This window comes from Lepidochelys olivacea (assembly GCF_965140295.1).
Source record: "Lepidochelys olivacea isolate rLepOli2 genome assembly, chromosome: 9".
NCBI classification, from domain to species: Eukaryota; Metazoa; Chordata; order Testudines; family Cheloniidae; genus Lepidochelys; species Lepidochelys olivacea.
Window position 1 is genome coordinate 77,971,239 of NC_140419.1, and position 16,065 is coordinate 77,987,303.

A 16,065-nucleotide genomic window follows, 5' to 3' on the forward strand; every position below is an offset into this window, starting at 1 on the left:
ACACATGCTGTGTACTTGTGTTTTTATCTGTATTCCATGCATATTTTTGCATCTGTGAAACATAAGTATTCCTCTTACATAAAATTCTGTATCTGTGTTGTGTCTGTTTATATTTGCACTCCATGCACACGTGTTGCATCCATCCTCTTGGCATGGAATCTTTTAAGAATGGTTTGTCCTGATGTGTGGCATGTGAATCCTTTGGACAGGTGGGAGGGCTTGTTGCATCACAGCTTGAGCCTCTGATCTCTTGCTATCATGGTAAAATGTATGAACTCTAGCTGTTGCTCCTAACAGGTGCTCCTGAGCCATGAGCTATCATAATACTATAGAGGATGGAACACAGCAAGTTGGTCTCCACTTTTGGTTAATGAGGAGAATTGAAAATGTGGATGCTAAACAAGTCACCAAGCTTCTCATTTATCCCTTTACTGTACTTAAACGTATTGGCTGAAGAAGTCACCAAATTGGAACTTCACAGACAGAACCTTAAACTCCCCCTTGCCCCCGATTCCAATTTAGGACCCTCTTTTTTCCCACTGAAATGTATTGGTGTAAAGGACAAGGCTAGAGTGACCATATGTCCCGTTTTGGCTGGGCCAGTCCCTTTTTTAAGCCCTGTCCTGGCTGTCCTGACTTTTTTGGCAAACGGGACAAATGCCAAGTTTCGTCAAAAAATGGGGCGCAGAGGAAAGTGAGGAGGGGGAAGGAGCAGCGATGTCAGCCCTGAGCAAGGGGGAAGGTAGGACTCGGGGAGGGGGTGCAGGCAGGGGTTGGGCGAGCAGTGATACCAGCTCCAGTCTGAGGCAGGCAGAGCGAACGGTGAGTGGCAACACCAGCTCTGGTCTCGTGCAAGGGGGGGCAGGCAGGGCTCAGGCGAACAGCTTGGGCCAGGCCCGCGCAGTGTCCTGTTTTCCCTTTCAGAAATATGGTCACCCTAGACAAGGCCCCAAGGGTGTGTGAGTGGTCCCATGCTGAAGTGTGTGTCCAGTGGTAAAACTGCAAGTGAAGTTAAGCAGAAAGGCAAAGAGAGTGAGACGGCAAGGAAAGGATGATTTAATTCCCACCCATGTTACCAAGAGGCACTGGGCAGGACTTGATGGTGTTCATGAATATTAACTTCATTCACACTTCCAACTGCTTTTTAAATCCTGAGAAGGGCTTACAAAACTTTGGATTTTAAATGTATTTTTCTGAGGAAGGGTGGGGGTTCCATTTCATTAGCTGTACCTGCCCAATTAATTCGCCTCCTGGCAATTACTTATAAATCCTCACTCCCGCCCCCCAGCCAAATCAAAAATAGCAAATCTTTTCTATTTCTGCTAAATAATAGCTAACATCTTTCCTTGGAGATGGTTCAGTTGTACTGTTCTCAGCCCAAAAGTGAGATTTTATTTTTTCCCAAGGGGAAAATTTAGCAGAAGTCATTCATTTTGAAGCAACAATGAAGATATACTTTCTTGTTTCTGTGACCTCCTTTTCTCCCCTCTATGCCAGTGGTTCTCAAACTTTAGTAACCTGAGGACCCACATTTTGATTTAAAATTTTGCCATGGACCCCTAAGCCTCCTGCTTAGCCCCAGGCCCTGTCCCCACTCCACCCCTTCCTCCAGGGCCCCATCCTTGCCCCAACTCTTCCTGCCCCTCCTCTTTCCCGCCTCTTTTCACTCCCTGACATACAGGAGGTGCTGGGAGGGAGGGAAGAAGAGAGGGCGGGGGAGGAGTTGATCATCGGGGCCCGCGGACCTCTGGAGTACCCTCCCGGACCCCCAGGGCTTTGCAGACCCCAGTTTGAGAAATGCTGCTCGATACAGAGAATTCTGATCTTTCACAGTTCAAGATGACATTGACATAGTCCTCGAGTGCCAGTGCTTCTGCTTGGTTAGAGAGATATGACTTTGCATTTGTCCATCTGCTTGTCAGAAAAATTCCAGTAGCAGGAGAAATAGTAAAAATCTGCTGTTAAGCTGCATATTTATATAGCACATAAATACACAGCTATGTTTTTGTGTAGGTCATGTATTTAGGGTCTTTGATAACAATAAAGATGTACCAGCTGGCCTTTGATTGCTTGTTAATGACTGATTGTACCTTAGGCCCTCATTTTCAGAAGTGCTGAGTATGCACAACTCCAGCTGAAATTAGTAGGATCAGCCAAAATTCAACACCTCTGAAAATCACACCTGTAATTTTCCTGGGTTATTTTGATATGCCAAGACTGGCAGATACTGGTAAATTCTATGGCTGCATGGTTTGAGATGGATATACCAAGTGCACATGGGTAGAAGAATGCACAGTTCAAAGACTGTTGGGAAGCACAAGTTGGCCCACTTTTTCTTCTCTTTCCCTTTAAAAAAACAAAACCTAATAAATATATATAAAAATTATTACTACAACATTAAGATTGAAATCTGCAGTGTTAAAATCAAAGTCAGGAAATGCCAAAGTTAATATACCAATGATTGTATATTGTAAACCAGCTAAATTGCAGAGATATAGTGTGTGCTAGTTCTGTTTTTCTTTGTAATGTGTAGTTTCATACATTACTGTGTATAATAAATATTAAGAGCCATCCACAAGAGATACAGGATGTGCAACACTCCAGATGTTCCTATCACTGCTGCTGGAATCCTAACTTTTGCATTTCTATAGATTGGCTTTTTCAGTGCATCCTTCATGTAATGTTAAATTACTTTCTTTAGAAATTATTCTGGTTCCGTTGGATCTATTTTCTCTTTCCATTGTTTATTCTTTTTCACAAGGGATGTTTCTTAAGAATTCACCTGCTGCTTATTTTCTACCTGAAGTATCATCCTGTGACACTGGTCATCTCCATGGAAACCAATTGTGTTGTCATGTGCAGAGATTATTGGTCAGGAATACTTGATAAAAGTCTGCCAGTTTCCATGGGCACTTCATGCAGGTCAGGAAAAGTATGAATTGCTAGTTTACTTCCCCCATTGCTTAGAAATGGGATATGCAAATAGAAAGAATGCAAAAAACAGGTAGCTTGTACCTGTTAAAGGTAAACTACTTCCTGGCACAAAGGACAAAGGGGTTATTAAGCTTGTTGTGACGTGTCTGATAAAATCTCTTGTAAATGTGTCTCTGTTCTTGATGTTATTCTTAATTTTCTGACTGGAAGAAATGATGGAAGACACAAGAGGAAGTCACTGATGCTATAATGCAATTTTCTATTCTCCAGCCAACTTACTTAGAATAATTACTTTTGTTGCAATATAACTCATTGTTGTAAGTTATAAATCCTCCCACCTAAAGAGAAAATAACTCTTTCTTCTTTTCCCCCAACATTTTTCTTCTTTTCTGAACTGATATCAAATAAAAATGGTAAGTGGCCTCACTCATTAGCTTAAACCAAATCTACAATTTCAACTTGTGTTCAGGATTCTAACTTCTCCTTAAGTGCCTAACAAAATAATTTAGCTAGCATGGGAATGGGTAATACAAGACACTGCTATATCCCTGTGTTTTCAGGGAAATCTCTGCAGAGCTTCAGTTTAGGAGTATTTTATCTTCCAGTTTGCAAATACCAAAGGATCTCAGACTAGGTTACTTCCAGGTTTGTTAAATGCCATACTTATAAGAGGCTAGAGTTTTGGCTTGAATGCTATCTGTTTTTAGCATTCAGCTCAACAGCAAAAAGAAGTGGCTCCACAGGTCTGCTGCTGCTTCTCCAAACTCAGGCCTGAAGTGTCATCTTTCTCACATTATCCATGACTTAGGCAGATGTGAAACAATGAAAGATAACTTGAGAACTTTGCTTGAAGCATTTTCAAAATGAAGGAAGAAGTGAGGGAAAGAAAGCTACCGTTTACCTCTTGCTCTGAAGGGACCCTCCCATTCTCTTAAGTGGAGAAATGGAGTTCTCTAGATTAGAAGAATATCTAATGGAGAAAATGCCTGGAGGACTGTCTGTAGCCCAAGAGTTTGATTTAGTGCTGACAGCTGCTCATCTCTTCAACCACAGGACTGCAGCAGCAGCAACAGGAGGAAAAGCTGAGCCTGCAGCAATCTTTATAGACTCTCACTGAGGCATATCAGGCTATGGACTGAAAGCAGGATGAGAGAACTGTCTTTCAGAGTCTGTTTATCTCTAACAGTTAATAGGGACATCATACTTAAAAATCAAGGTGAGCCATTTCAAGCAAGAAGCAAGCTATGGATATGAACCAAACAGTGAAGTTATTAGCCAGCAGGGGGAGATATTGGTCCATATTTGAATGCTGTAGCTGCCATGTCTCAGTAATTTAGAGGGGGAAAACGTAATACAGGAACCCTAGGGCAGTATTATTGGTATTGAAACACAGATAAAGATCAAAGTTGTACAAGAGTAACTGATGAAAACAACATATTACAAAAATAATCCCTTTTTTTGTAACAGAAGAAAAAACAAATTTATAAAATCCAAACCCAAATCCTAGGGCTCAGAGTACCATAATGTCCTTGAAATCATTCAAATACCACCCCAAAATCAGAGAAAATCCAATCAAACGGAAAACCAAACAATATTAATGCTCAAAACTCACAAACCCTTTGTAAAAACAACAATAAACTGTATGGCAGAAACAAGAGTGACAGAGGCTCAGGCAAACCCAGAGATCATTAGATACATAGCAGGTAATCCACTCCAGTTAGCACTATGACAGATTAATTTTAATCAGGATTTTATAATCATAATCCCAATGAAATAATGCGCACACACAGTATGACTTTTTCCCCCCGTTTTAAAAGCAGGTTATCTTGGACATGTCAAGGTTATGTAAAGTAAGAAAGATGTTGCGTAGGGAAATAGCTGAACAATTTGCGGGGTTCTAGAACTTGTTTCGGACTTTTATTTTATTTGTGTTGAACAGGGCGACTGTGTTTTATGGGAAGACGTCTACTATCCGTGATTCAGCAGGGAGGGAGTAACGTTTGAGACCTTGTGGATAAAATGTTGTATTTAATTTTACACCAGTAGAGAAGACGCAGAAATGTAACGGAATTATTCTCAGGGTGTGGTGAGGCGAGGAGGGAGAACTGAAAGAATAACCCCACTCTGCCTGCCCCATGAAAGAAACGGCTGAATGTTATAGAAGCGGGAGAGCTGCTGAGTAAAGAAGGGGGCGCCGCAGAGCGAACCCCTCCGCAGTTTCTTCCACCCAGCTCTTCGAAGAGCAGTACTGTTTGCAACACCTCCGAAGCGCTTTGCAGATCCCTGTCGAGTGGCTCAGAGACAGAGCAGCCTGTACACCAGATAAGGCTCAGACATTTCCTTCTGCAAACAGGGCTCACCCCCCAGCCCTACTCTCACTCCGCTCCGCTCCTTTAACTAAACAGGGAGAGTCTCCTGCAATTCTTGAAAGCGAAGTGAGCCCTCTTTACCCGCCTGCTAAGAACTGCATGGAGTGTGAGCTTTCGGGCCAGGGCTTTAAGTTATCTGGGTGCACCAAGCCTCTGTACTCAGGGCGGCTTCTCCTTTCCAGACCCCAGTGTTGTCCCCACACACTTCGCTTTGCAAGGGGGAGCGCCCGAGCCAGGAGCTAGAACCAGAACCCTCGTGAAGAGCAGCAGCCGCCTACCCCCAATTATTGCCAAGGTTCTTGGCTCAACCAGTCTCCAGAGCAGGAAGAGGCTTGGCCTAGGAGAATAGCCCTAGCGAAGTCCTGCACAAGGATCCTAATGCTGCAAAGGCTACAGCGCCCCAGAACAGCTGATTCATCCCCCCCGTGTAATCCTGTGCATTCCTCACAACGCTGCCTACTTCACTACAGCCGCGCACCACCGCGCTACCCTCTTCCCTCGCATGCACCAACCCCAGCTCTGCGCGCCGGCAGCCGTACACATGCACCCCATCGGTCACTTCACGAGCCCGCTCCACGGGACAGACATTCTTGTACCTCGAACTCACAGCCCCACGCGGCACTGCGGCTGCACCTCCCTTTAAGAGGCCGGGCTGCCCCGCCCCTCTCAGCCTGAGAGGCGGGGTGAAGGCGAAGGCCCCACTATCCCGTGTCGCTATTGGTCGCTAGGGTGGGGCTGGCCTTGCTGGTGCCTGCGCTGGGGAGTACAGAGAGTGGCGGGGCGGGCTGAGGCGCTGTGCAAGTTAGGCAGCTGGAGGGGAAGCGCTAAGCCGCCGGGACGGGACGGGCTGAGCCCGTGGAATTACAGTGTGGAGCTGGCAGTGCATGGGCGCGTTGAGCCCGGCGGGACCCGACAGCGGAGCCGGGAGACCCGCGGAAAGCTGGACTCCAGCCGAGGGGACCCTGAGGAGCTAATCTGGGGCGAGGCGCGGGGGGGCCCGGCTCGTAGGGACTAGCGCGTGGGGGAGAGGGGCGGATTTCTCCAGGGGAATAGCCCGTGCAGCAGAGCCTGTCTGGGGGAGCCGTCGCAGCTGCGCGGGGAGCTCTGGATGCGGGCGGAGTGAGCCCTGCTGCCGGGGGACGCCAACCTCAGGGGATGGGAGCGTGAAACCGGCTGGGAACTAGGGCAGCGGCCGGCGGGATTTACAGCACCGGGAGGATTAGCGGCTCCCCGGCCCCGGCGCCCCCGGGCGAGGGGGAAGATGGCCCTGCCGGAGGGGCTCCCCAGTCTCTGCAAGTGGCTCCTGGGCGTCCTGCTCGCCATGTGCCGGCTCGCTGCGCCGGCCAAGAACCTGGAGCCGGTGTCCTGGAGCTCGGCCAACCCCAAGTACGTGCCGCATCTTCGGGTGCCCCATCGCCGCCGCGGGCGTCTCCCCTTTCCTTTTAGCGGGGGCCGGTTCTCTGGGGCGGGGGCATGGCAGTGTGGTCTGGGCGCCTCTGTCTGGCGCAGGAACTGGCGTCCAGGGCGAGGCAATCCCTTGGCAATTCACGACAGGCTAGGGCCGTTCTGAGCCGGTTGAGCTCGCCCCGAGTCTGCGGTGCCCGCTCCTGCCCTGGTGCTCTCCCCCGGGCAAGGATCGAGCTGGGCTCGGCTGCTTAGAGTGGCAGACCAAGCTGTCATGTTCCTGCGGGTCGCCGCGCAGCCTTCCCTCCTTCCCCGGCCCTTTGAAGTGCCCGGCGAACGCGTCTGGAGTCTCCGCTGCATCTGCTGGGGAAGCTCGTGGGAGGAGAGAGAAATTACAGAAGTTTAACGCGGCCCCGGTGCTTAAATCGGGCCCGTTGGGCTGTAACGTGGTTCGGAGTTCAGCGTTGCTCCCGCGGACTTTGCCTCCCCGTGGCCGATCCTGCCTAAAGGGCCGGCCCCATTGTGTCTGTTTTCTTCTTTCCCCCAAATACATAGCTCTGCCTAGATCCAGCGTTTAGAGAGCGGGGAAGATGACATGCACCAGGTTTTTAAATAGACTAAAATGAATATTTTATTAGCTTTTCTAGCTCTGGATAATCTAGGGTTTCATCTCTTCCACCGAAACCCATTTAGGAAACTGGCAAGGCATCCCGCTGGGGACTCCGTAGGTAACACACATATACGCAGATGGACATAAATGATTTATAGGGCGAGGCGAGAGCCCGAAGTGATCACTGATGAAGCATTTTCTCTCTCTCTCTCAGATGAATTTAAACACATATATTTTTACTTCTCCCTTACCCCCTCTATTAGGCTATCTGACTTGATAAAGCTAAATATATTCACTTAATCTTACCGTCCTAATAATGCATTTTCTATTCTAATCAATCATAACCTGGGGGAGATGCTCCCTGACTATGCCCTCAAAGAAGGGTGGAAAGACTGATGATATGCCCTTGCCTCTTAGAGAAATACCACAGGTCCCTTATTTAGGGACAATGATAATATGAAAGGAGCATGTACAATGTATTAGTAAAAGAAGATTTTCTTATTTATCTAATTTGATTTTTCAGTTCATGCTGGTGGGACAGTTAATACAGTGGGAGAAGAACATCTCTTTCTCTCTCCTCCCGCCCCCCCCCCCGCCCAAATGGTTCAAGAAGTACAATATTGGAGTCCCATCTGTTTCTTTTATGCCAGTCTGTGTTCAGTCCCAAGCTCTAGGCATTACTTTTCTACAGGAGAATATTCCAGTTTTTGGATGTGCCCAATTAAAGTGGTGTAGAAATATTGTATTTTTAAATCTTGCATCTCACTTAATTGCTGCTGTTCAAATATTTTTGTGGGAGCGTCTCTTTTCTTTCACGAGGATTCCCTGGCTGCATTTAAAACATTACCTAAATTGTTCCTTCTTTTTGCAGTCTTATGACCACACTTTCACAAGATTTCCCCCATTTTTTTCTCCCCACCTCCTTTTCCTCAGGGGAAATCGGTGTTGGCAAAAGTGGCGTGGCAGTGGGGTAAATTTCTTTTTATTTGTCATGCAGACTTTTCTCCAGATCTTTGAACCTTTAAGTGTATTATGATTTTGTCCATTCTATTCAGAAATATTCTATTTTAATGGCTCACAAGGGATTTCAAGTTGAATTTGGATTCCAAATTTTAGTGCCCCTCTTTTGCCAGTTACTTGTAAAATGTAATAGCTATATTTGGAGATTGGGTTTTTTTTTTGCTTGTTAAAAATAGGTTACTGAGAATCTTACTACTTAAGCTGTAGATATTGGTCTGGAATTGCCAGCAGATGGCTTTCAATTCACATGTTTTGTGAAAACTTGGGCTAGAGGCAAAAGAACTGGAGGTTAATATATCAAAACCTCATCACATCTCTGTCAGTTTATGCCAAAACAATGTTCCCTTTGCACAAAAAATTGGGTGAGAACTTTTCTTTTTTTTTTAATGTGTGAACTTACAACTTTCTGGCTGCTTTTGCAGATACAGATGAGATCTTGGAATGTGTATCAAGTTATTTGCAGTCTTAACAAGACTTCAGTTTTATTGCGAACAGGATTTCTGTTGATATCTTTATTAGATCACCTAAAAGTAATCTATGCTTTTTACCCTGGCTTTAGAACTGCACAGATTGCCTCTCCATTGTGCTAGGTTCTGATTGACTCTAGGCCCACTCTCCATTTTTTCTTCTTCTTCCCCTACTGTGCTAGTCTGTAAAGGATTTTTTAACACATTTTGACCAATGAGCAAATATTAAAAACTGGCCCCTGGTTTCTATCATTTACCTGAACTCTGCAAGCTGGTGCCAGGGAGACCTCTGCCTGCAATTCACATTCCCATTGACTCCAGGAGCCAGCATCCAGGGATATCAACTGGCTTCACAAGAGAAGTTTGTAAACTTTGGTGCCAGCCTTTATTTAATAATGCCTCTGGCTGGCACCTAGTAGCACATACCGTCTTTAGGTGATCTAGGATACACAGACATGGTAAACACTTTACACCTAGTTGTAGAAATATTACTCTTTATATGTACTTTAATAAAATACCAGATATGCTCATCTGCCTGCTTCTTTGGAGCAGATCCTCAAATTGTCCTTGATTCTAAAATGGCTTGGAAGTACTATTTTCTGAGTCAAAAGCTGGTCTTCCTTTGCTCCTGGCAAATTTGTTGTTGCCTGTTTGTTTTACCTGGTGTAAAGTGGTAGGGACTTTCCTATCTGTTTCTGTAAATGTCTTTGTTTGGAAACGTTTGTTGTTCAGAACCTAATGGAACATGTTGCCTCTTTGTAAATTGTTTTTCATTTATATTTAAGGCACCCAGAGGCTGTTAGACATGAGTTGCCCGTAAATTAAAGATTGTTAATAGTTCTGTCTTACCAGTTCAGTACTGGTGTACTTTGATATGGAAAGGCTGGTACGGCTTGTTAAAAAAAAGTAGATATTTTTTGAAGATTTCTGAGAGGAAGGAATCTTTCTTGCATTAAAACATGAAGAGAGACGTAAATCTTTGCTTCTACATCCCCGGTTTCTGAAATCTAATAGTACTGATTCTGTTACCAGAAAAGCTTTTGAAACAACCAGAATTTAAACAACCCTTATCTTCAGGGTAGGGTGACGGGGAAGATTTAAGCACTTCCTTTAAATCCTACTTTATATATCTGATGGGATTCCAGCATTCACTCCTTTTTCCCTCAAGTCCTTATTGTAACGTGGCATTTACAACTTCATGTAGAATACGTTTGGTAGAATCCCAGAACAATTGTGCTCTTAACTTAAAAATATTAATGATGAAAGTTACTTTTTCAGCATGTACTTTTGGATTAGAAAGTAACTGAACGCTTTTAAAAGACGTTTAAGAACCCAACTTGGGTACTAATAACATGTAGGCATTTTGAGACCGATTACATCAGGATGTTTTTGGTAGCAGTCTTGCTGAACTTTATCTTGTAAATCAAGTTTATCTTATCCCCATCTCGTCTGAATTTTTAAAAAAAAAAGGCTTTATCTTGATAACTTTCTTTCCAAATCTCTTAACAATCAAATGAGTTTATGGCTTTTCTGGGAGAGGGAGGAAAGGGGAAAATGAAATAATATAAAACAGTTTGGACATTCTGTACAGCTGGACACTAACACTTAAACACCAATTTATGTTGCTATCAGCATGCGAATGTGGATGTAAACGCTCCCATTCTGATCCAGAGAAGTTACAAAGACTAGGAAAGAGACTTTTTCTGGCCAATAAAATCCAAGTAAATGATTGCCTCTATTAGATTCTTCCCTCTCTTCTTCCCCCCCCCCCCCCCCCCGCCCTTGAAGATACCGTCATGGGCCTGGAGCTCAAGAGGAGCCCCTTTCCCCAAGAAGTGACCATCTGCTTTGTAAATCTATCATGCGGGCTTTGAGGGGGATTAAAAAAAAGTAAATTGGTTCCAGAGACCACCTCAGCTTATTTAAAAAAAAAAAAAAAAAAAGAAAAAGAAAAAAAGAAAGGTGGGGAGGGAAGAGTGGCTCTAGAAATCATTTGTAACTGATTGCATTATCTTGGGAAGTCATAGGTGGATGTACCTGGCATGGGACTGATGTGAGATGCCATTTTCTTAGTGCAGAGAGCTTGCCATTCTCATTTGTGCTGGGAAGCAAAAAGAAGACTCCCTCCTTCATTATGTGATGAGTCGTCTTTTTCTGAGTTAGCTGATACCCTTGAGCTGCATTTCTGGTACTTTTCCATATCTGGGTAATGTAAAATGTTCACTTTGAGTAGACAAACCTGACTTATTAAATTGTTTTTAGTGTTAAATTGTTAATGCCTGCAAGGTTGGGAGGAGGTTTATAAATAATTACTCTGCGTGTTTGGAGTATGATATTCCTTTAATGCCCCACCCAAAAGCAAGCATATGGCAATGAATTTTCAGAGTGCCTAGCTGTCACAGGAAAACTGGTTGCCCTTGTAGTCTAAGTTGTTGCAGTACTTGCCTTAGAATGTAACACTGAAAGGTTAAATTAAAAGAATGTTTCATTGCTTATGAAGATCAATGTGTGGGTGGATTTGGAGACATCCTCTTTAGTTAAGATCCTTGTTTTCCTTCCCATACAGAAGGTTTTATGAATATGTGCAATAGTTACCCAATGGAGGGTAATGGTCACTCCTTGATGCTTGTGGAATTTGTTTGGAGTATGGTGGAATTGCTGGTCCTACTTCAAAGTTCCCGTAGTATGGATTTCAGAAGCTAAAGTTTGTAGGAACATTTGCTTATGTAGAACCTATATCTCTGATATATTCATATTTCTGTTTCTCTTCACTTTTCTGCCAGCAGGTCTCTGGTGTCAGCAGAATTTCCCTTTTGAATAGCCAGAGTAGAGTGCAGGACTTGGGTGAGGACAAAGGCACAGCTCCATTGCCAGGCGTGTACTGGGGTCTACCAGAGTGAATAGGGAGCAGTGTTGAAAATCATTTGTTCTCCTTCCCCTCTACAAATTAACCTGCTGAAGCAGCGCCAACTAGATAGGAATTAAAGATTGGCTGGTTATTCAGTGGTGGTGAAAGGCTGAAATGAACGTGGAACTTCTGCATGATGATAGAGTTCCCACACAGAAAATGTTCAGTTTTTGGTTTTCTGTCTTCTAGTTATGGATAGGTTGAGTTTTTTGGGGTACTTGGTCTCACAGCATTTCTTCTCTGTTTTGCAAGCTTACTAGATAGAACAGATCCACCTCTATGTCTCTAGTATCACTGTAAGTTTTCTGTATAGAAGGCGGCTGTGGATACCAGTGAAGTTTATCAAATTCTGTCTAAGGCTTGGACCCTTGTGGAATATCCTCCCTTGCTCTTGTGTTTTAATACATATGTGAAAATCAAATTCCTAATTTCCAGACTCTGGTTTTTCAAGGTTTGCCACAACTAAATCTGTGGAACCCCTCTCTGGTACTTTCTTTTGGGGTTCAGGTCTCATTGGAGACGACTGGTTACCAAACAGAACACGCTACGCTTTTTAATCTTGTGTTAGAGCTTTTGATTTTTGCAAGTTCTGATCAATTAGACATGTCCCCCTTTTCACTATGTATTGCTCTCGCTAGCAAATGCAATTGAATAAACATATTTAAAAAGTGGGGTGAAACCTACATAGCCCCCATCACACTTTGCGCCCCCCAACCTAATAAAAATGAACAATTTGCTTTTTGTTACATTACAATTATTTCCTCTGTGTAGATGCATTTAAAGACCAGTCACTCACTAGGATTTTTGAAACACAAAAAATGTTTTCTCTTGTGCTTCTTGGAAACATAGAACTGCGGTGATTCCTTATCCGTTCTCTATCCAATTGCACTTAACAGTGCTTAGAATGAATACTTCTTTTTAGAAGAAAGAGTGAAAGCCTTTAAAAATATCATGTGGAATTTTCTAAGAGATACAAGGGAAAAAGGATCACACTTTAGACTGGCTGAGCTTGATAGTGTCACTTTAAAGTATGTCAGTATTTTTATGCCCTTTTCTCCCTGCATCCCGCTACTGTTCATATAAAGGATGAATTTATAATTTTATTTTTGTTACACAAGCAGGTTTCTGACTCTTCCGTGGGGTGAGAGAAGTAGCTGTGGTTACCCTTTGGAATTAAGTGGACACTATCGGGTTAAATATTGGATGTAGAAGGGGAACTTCCTTCTAGATGAACAAAATGCCCTAGCCTTTTAAATCTTTCATTTAGACACATAATTTACTTTCCACTGTGCCAAATATTTTACTTAGTTCATGTTGAGTGAGAAATGCGGAAAAATTCTTTTGTTTCTAGTCAGTTTCATTTTTGGCCTTTGCACTAGCACATATTACTGTATTTTGTATTGTGAAAAATGCAGGATAAGGATGTGTATCTGAAAAATACGATGATGATTTTGATGGGCTTGAGCTTTTAATGTGTATTCAACAGACATTTCGGACAAATTTTGACTGGATTAGTGCCCCTTTAAGTGAGCTTTGCATTGGAAGTGAGCAGAGTTGTTCTACAGGGGGCTCAATGAACCAATGTGGTTCTAATTTTATCACATCATCTCTGAAGGGGGCTCTTTGAAAACTGCTTTCTGAGTTTACAGGGGGACAAAAATTGAAGTGTGGTTTCAATGATTTAATCAGACTGTGTGTTATTTAATAGATAGTGTTTTTGATCATTGGCTGGGGTGTACTATTGTTAGACATCTTGGAGTTATGCAGAAATTCTGACTAAATCTTAAATCCCATGAGTGTAATCTTGGAGAAATATTGACCCTGGTGGGCTTCTGTGCTGAATGCTGAAAAGAAACATTCCTAATAAAATATGGTTTGGAAAATTCATTTCAGGCTGGAATTTGGCTTTCCAGAAAGCATTTTAATAGGGAGGAGAGGGAAATGGGACACATCATCCATGTAGCTTTTAAGAATTGATTATAACCTACTATGCTTTTCTTTCCCTCCCCCCTGAAAATTTTACTCCTAGACTTGCTCACTTATTAGCTTTTTGTAGCAAGAAAATTACGGCCTTAAAAAAACAAATTAAAAAAGAAAGTCTGCCAAGAACAAAAATGTCTTATCCTTTGTGGTATTTTTATTCTGTATTTAATGACATCACAGTGTCCTATTTAATTTTGTAAGCATTGGGTTTGAAGACTGGTGTCTCTCTGCTTTTTTTTAATGTCTTTTATGAGGGACAAAGTGCTTGTGGGAAAGCTGTTTTTGATGGGAGTAGTTGGCCTGGAGCTCTGCATCAGTGGGCTAACACTTGTAAGAGCAGATGTAATTTAATTACCGTACTGGGGGTGCATGAGGCGCTTCACAGTATAAGAAGTTGAGCAATATTGAATACATGCTGCTTATTTTTAATTAAAAATGTATTTTGATTGTAGAACCTTTTGAGCCTTCCTTTTGAATAAGAGTGATTCTGCTGGTAGTAGTTGGCTGTTATCTGCTGTGGTTCCTTGCTAATCTGAGTGGGGGATATCCAGATGGCAGCGTAACTGATCTTATAGCATGCATGCACCTTTAACTGGTACATCTGAAGGGTTTTTCTTAATCTCCAAAGACTGGTTGGGATTAACTGGGGCTGGGCAGCTTGAATCCTGGTTCATGTTTCCTGCTGGAATGAAAGAACTGTTCTCAAATGTGCCAGGAAGACAAGGGCGGAAAAGGGGCTTCAGAGCATTGCATGCTTTGGTTCGAATAGTTCAGATGTAAGCTTGGCCTCATGATTCTGAGCATAATGCTAGTTCAGTTTTATGCAGGGTTGTTCAAAGTGCATTTTCCAGGTTGGCTAGCTTCAATTTAAAGTGCAAGCAGAACATTGTTTGTGTGTTGTGATTATAAGGGTGCAACAGTCTACTAACTACTTTGTAGTAAATCTGCATAAATTTGTGTTCGTGCACGATGGAGGGGATTTTCATTACACTTTGCCTGTCTCTCCATTCTAGTGAGGATATGGCAAGTTTGGCATGTCTTGGCGTTATTCAGGGAAGAGATGAATAAATGTAACCTTCAATTTCGGAGAAAGAGGAAATGGCTTTCTTTCTAAGTCCTGTTTCCTTTCTCAGTACCTTTGCCAAGAGGGAAGAAGCACCCAAGGCTCACTGAATGTCTTTAGGGAATGACTCTTCTGTTGACTTAAGAAAATTAAAAAAAAAAAAAAAAAAGAGGTAACTGAATTTGAAGCTGCGACTGTTGCAGTAGCTGTGTAAATACCACAGAATTCTATAAAACAGATTTAATTGCTTCCTTAAAAAAGAGCTGTGATGGGGTGACTGTGAAAGGAGCTGTAGTTTCATGTAGCTAAACAGCTGCTAAAGTACCTTAAAACACGGTCTGGAATTATGACAGAATCAAAGCTTTTGTTTCTTTGGAAGAGGTTTTTTTTTTTTCCCCCTCTTTCAGCGTTTCAGATGAGAGGGTCCCATTTCATATTTGATCTGAAGGAATTAGTGACTTCAATATATCCTCTACCCTTTATATTTTTTTTAAATATACCATTTCAGATATACATGACACTTTACATAGCGGTTTAGCAAACAGAAGATGAGTCTTGTCCAAAACAGGCATAGTACAGCAGATGCAGGTAGTGTATCCGTGGAACGGTGTGTGGATACTAGCATGCATCATGTAGGCCTTTCCCGTAAGGAGACCTCATCTGCAAGAGACCTATCCTCATTGTGTTAGTTATGAAGACCAATGCTAGTATTTCAGACTGTCTAATTAAAGCTTTTTGCCCCTTTATGGGATTAATATTGAGTGGAGTTTAGAAAGTTCTCTGGTTTCAGAGTAGCAGCCGTGTTAGTCTGTATTCACAAAAAAAAAAAAAAAGGAGTACTAGTGGCACCTTAGAGACTAACCAATTTATCTGAGCATACAAAAGCTCATGCTCAAATAAATTGGTTAGTCTCTAAGGTGCCACTAGTACTCCTTTTCTTTTTGAGAAAGTTCTCTAAAAGTCTTTGATTATGACAGCACTATTATTCTATAGGATTTTTGTGTCTTAGGTGGGTAGTATTCTCTCAGTGTCTCCTTCAAAGGTTTCAGAGCTGCTAATATCTAGCAGAGTAGCCCTTCTACAAAGTGTTAAGAGTCAAAGAAGCCTTGGTGCTTGGAAGCAAATCTGCTTGAGAAGTGCAGGAGTCCTAGTGGAGAAACATCTTGTACAGATCAGTAGCACATGCTATTTGGAATCTGGCAGCTGAAGCAGGGTGTGGAGAAACAAAGCTGAAATCCACTCTGTGTCTAATTAATGATTCCTTGTATAGGAGGAAACTGGAGGGAGTAGCCATCATGTCACATCTG

The 16,065-nt window shown here is 42.9% G+C and overlaps 1 protein-coding gene across 1 annotated transcript in view; it reads left to right on the forward strand.

Annotated features, from left to right (window-relative positions):
* The first annotated feature begins 4,526 nt into the window (after window positions 1-4,526).
* The window catches only part of EFNB1 (ephrin B1), a 134,877-nt gene continuing 123,338 nt past the window's right edge, over window positions 4,527-16,065 (forward strand). Inside the window, exon 1 of the mRNA XM_084639378.1 lies at window positions 4,527-6,689. Within this exon, the coding sequence (XP_084495504.1) occupies window positions 6,565-6,689 (125 nt within the window). The 5' untranslated portion in view covers window positions 4,527-6,564. The remainder of the gene's footprint in view (window positions 6,690-16,065) is intronic.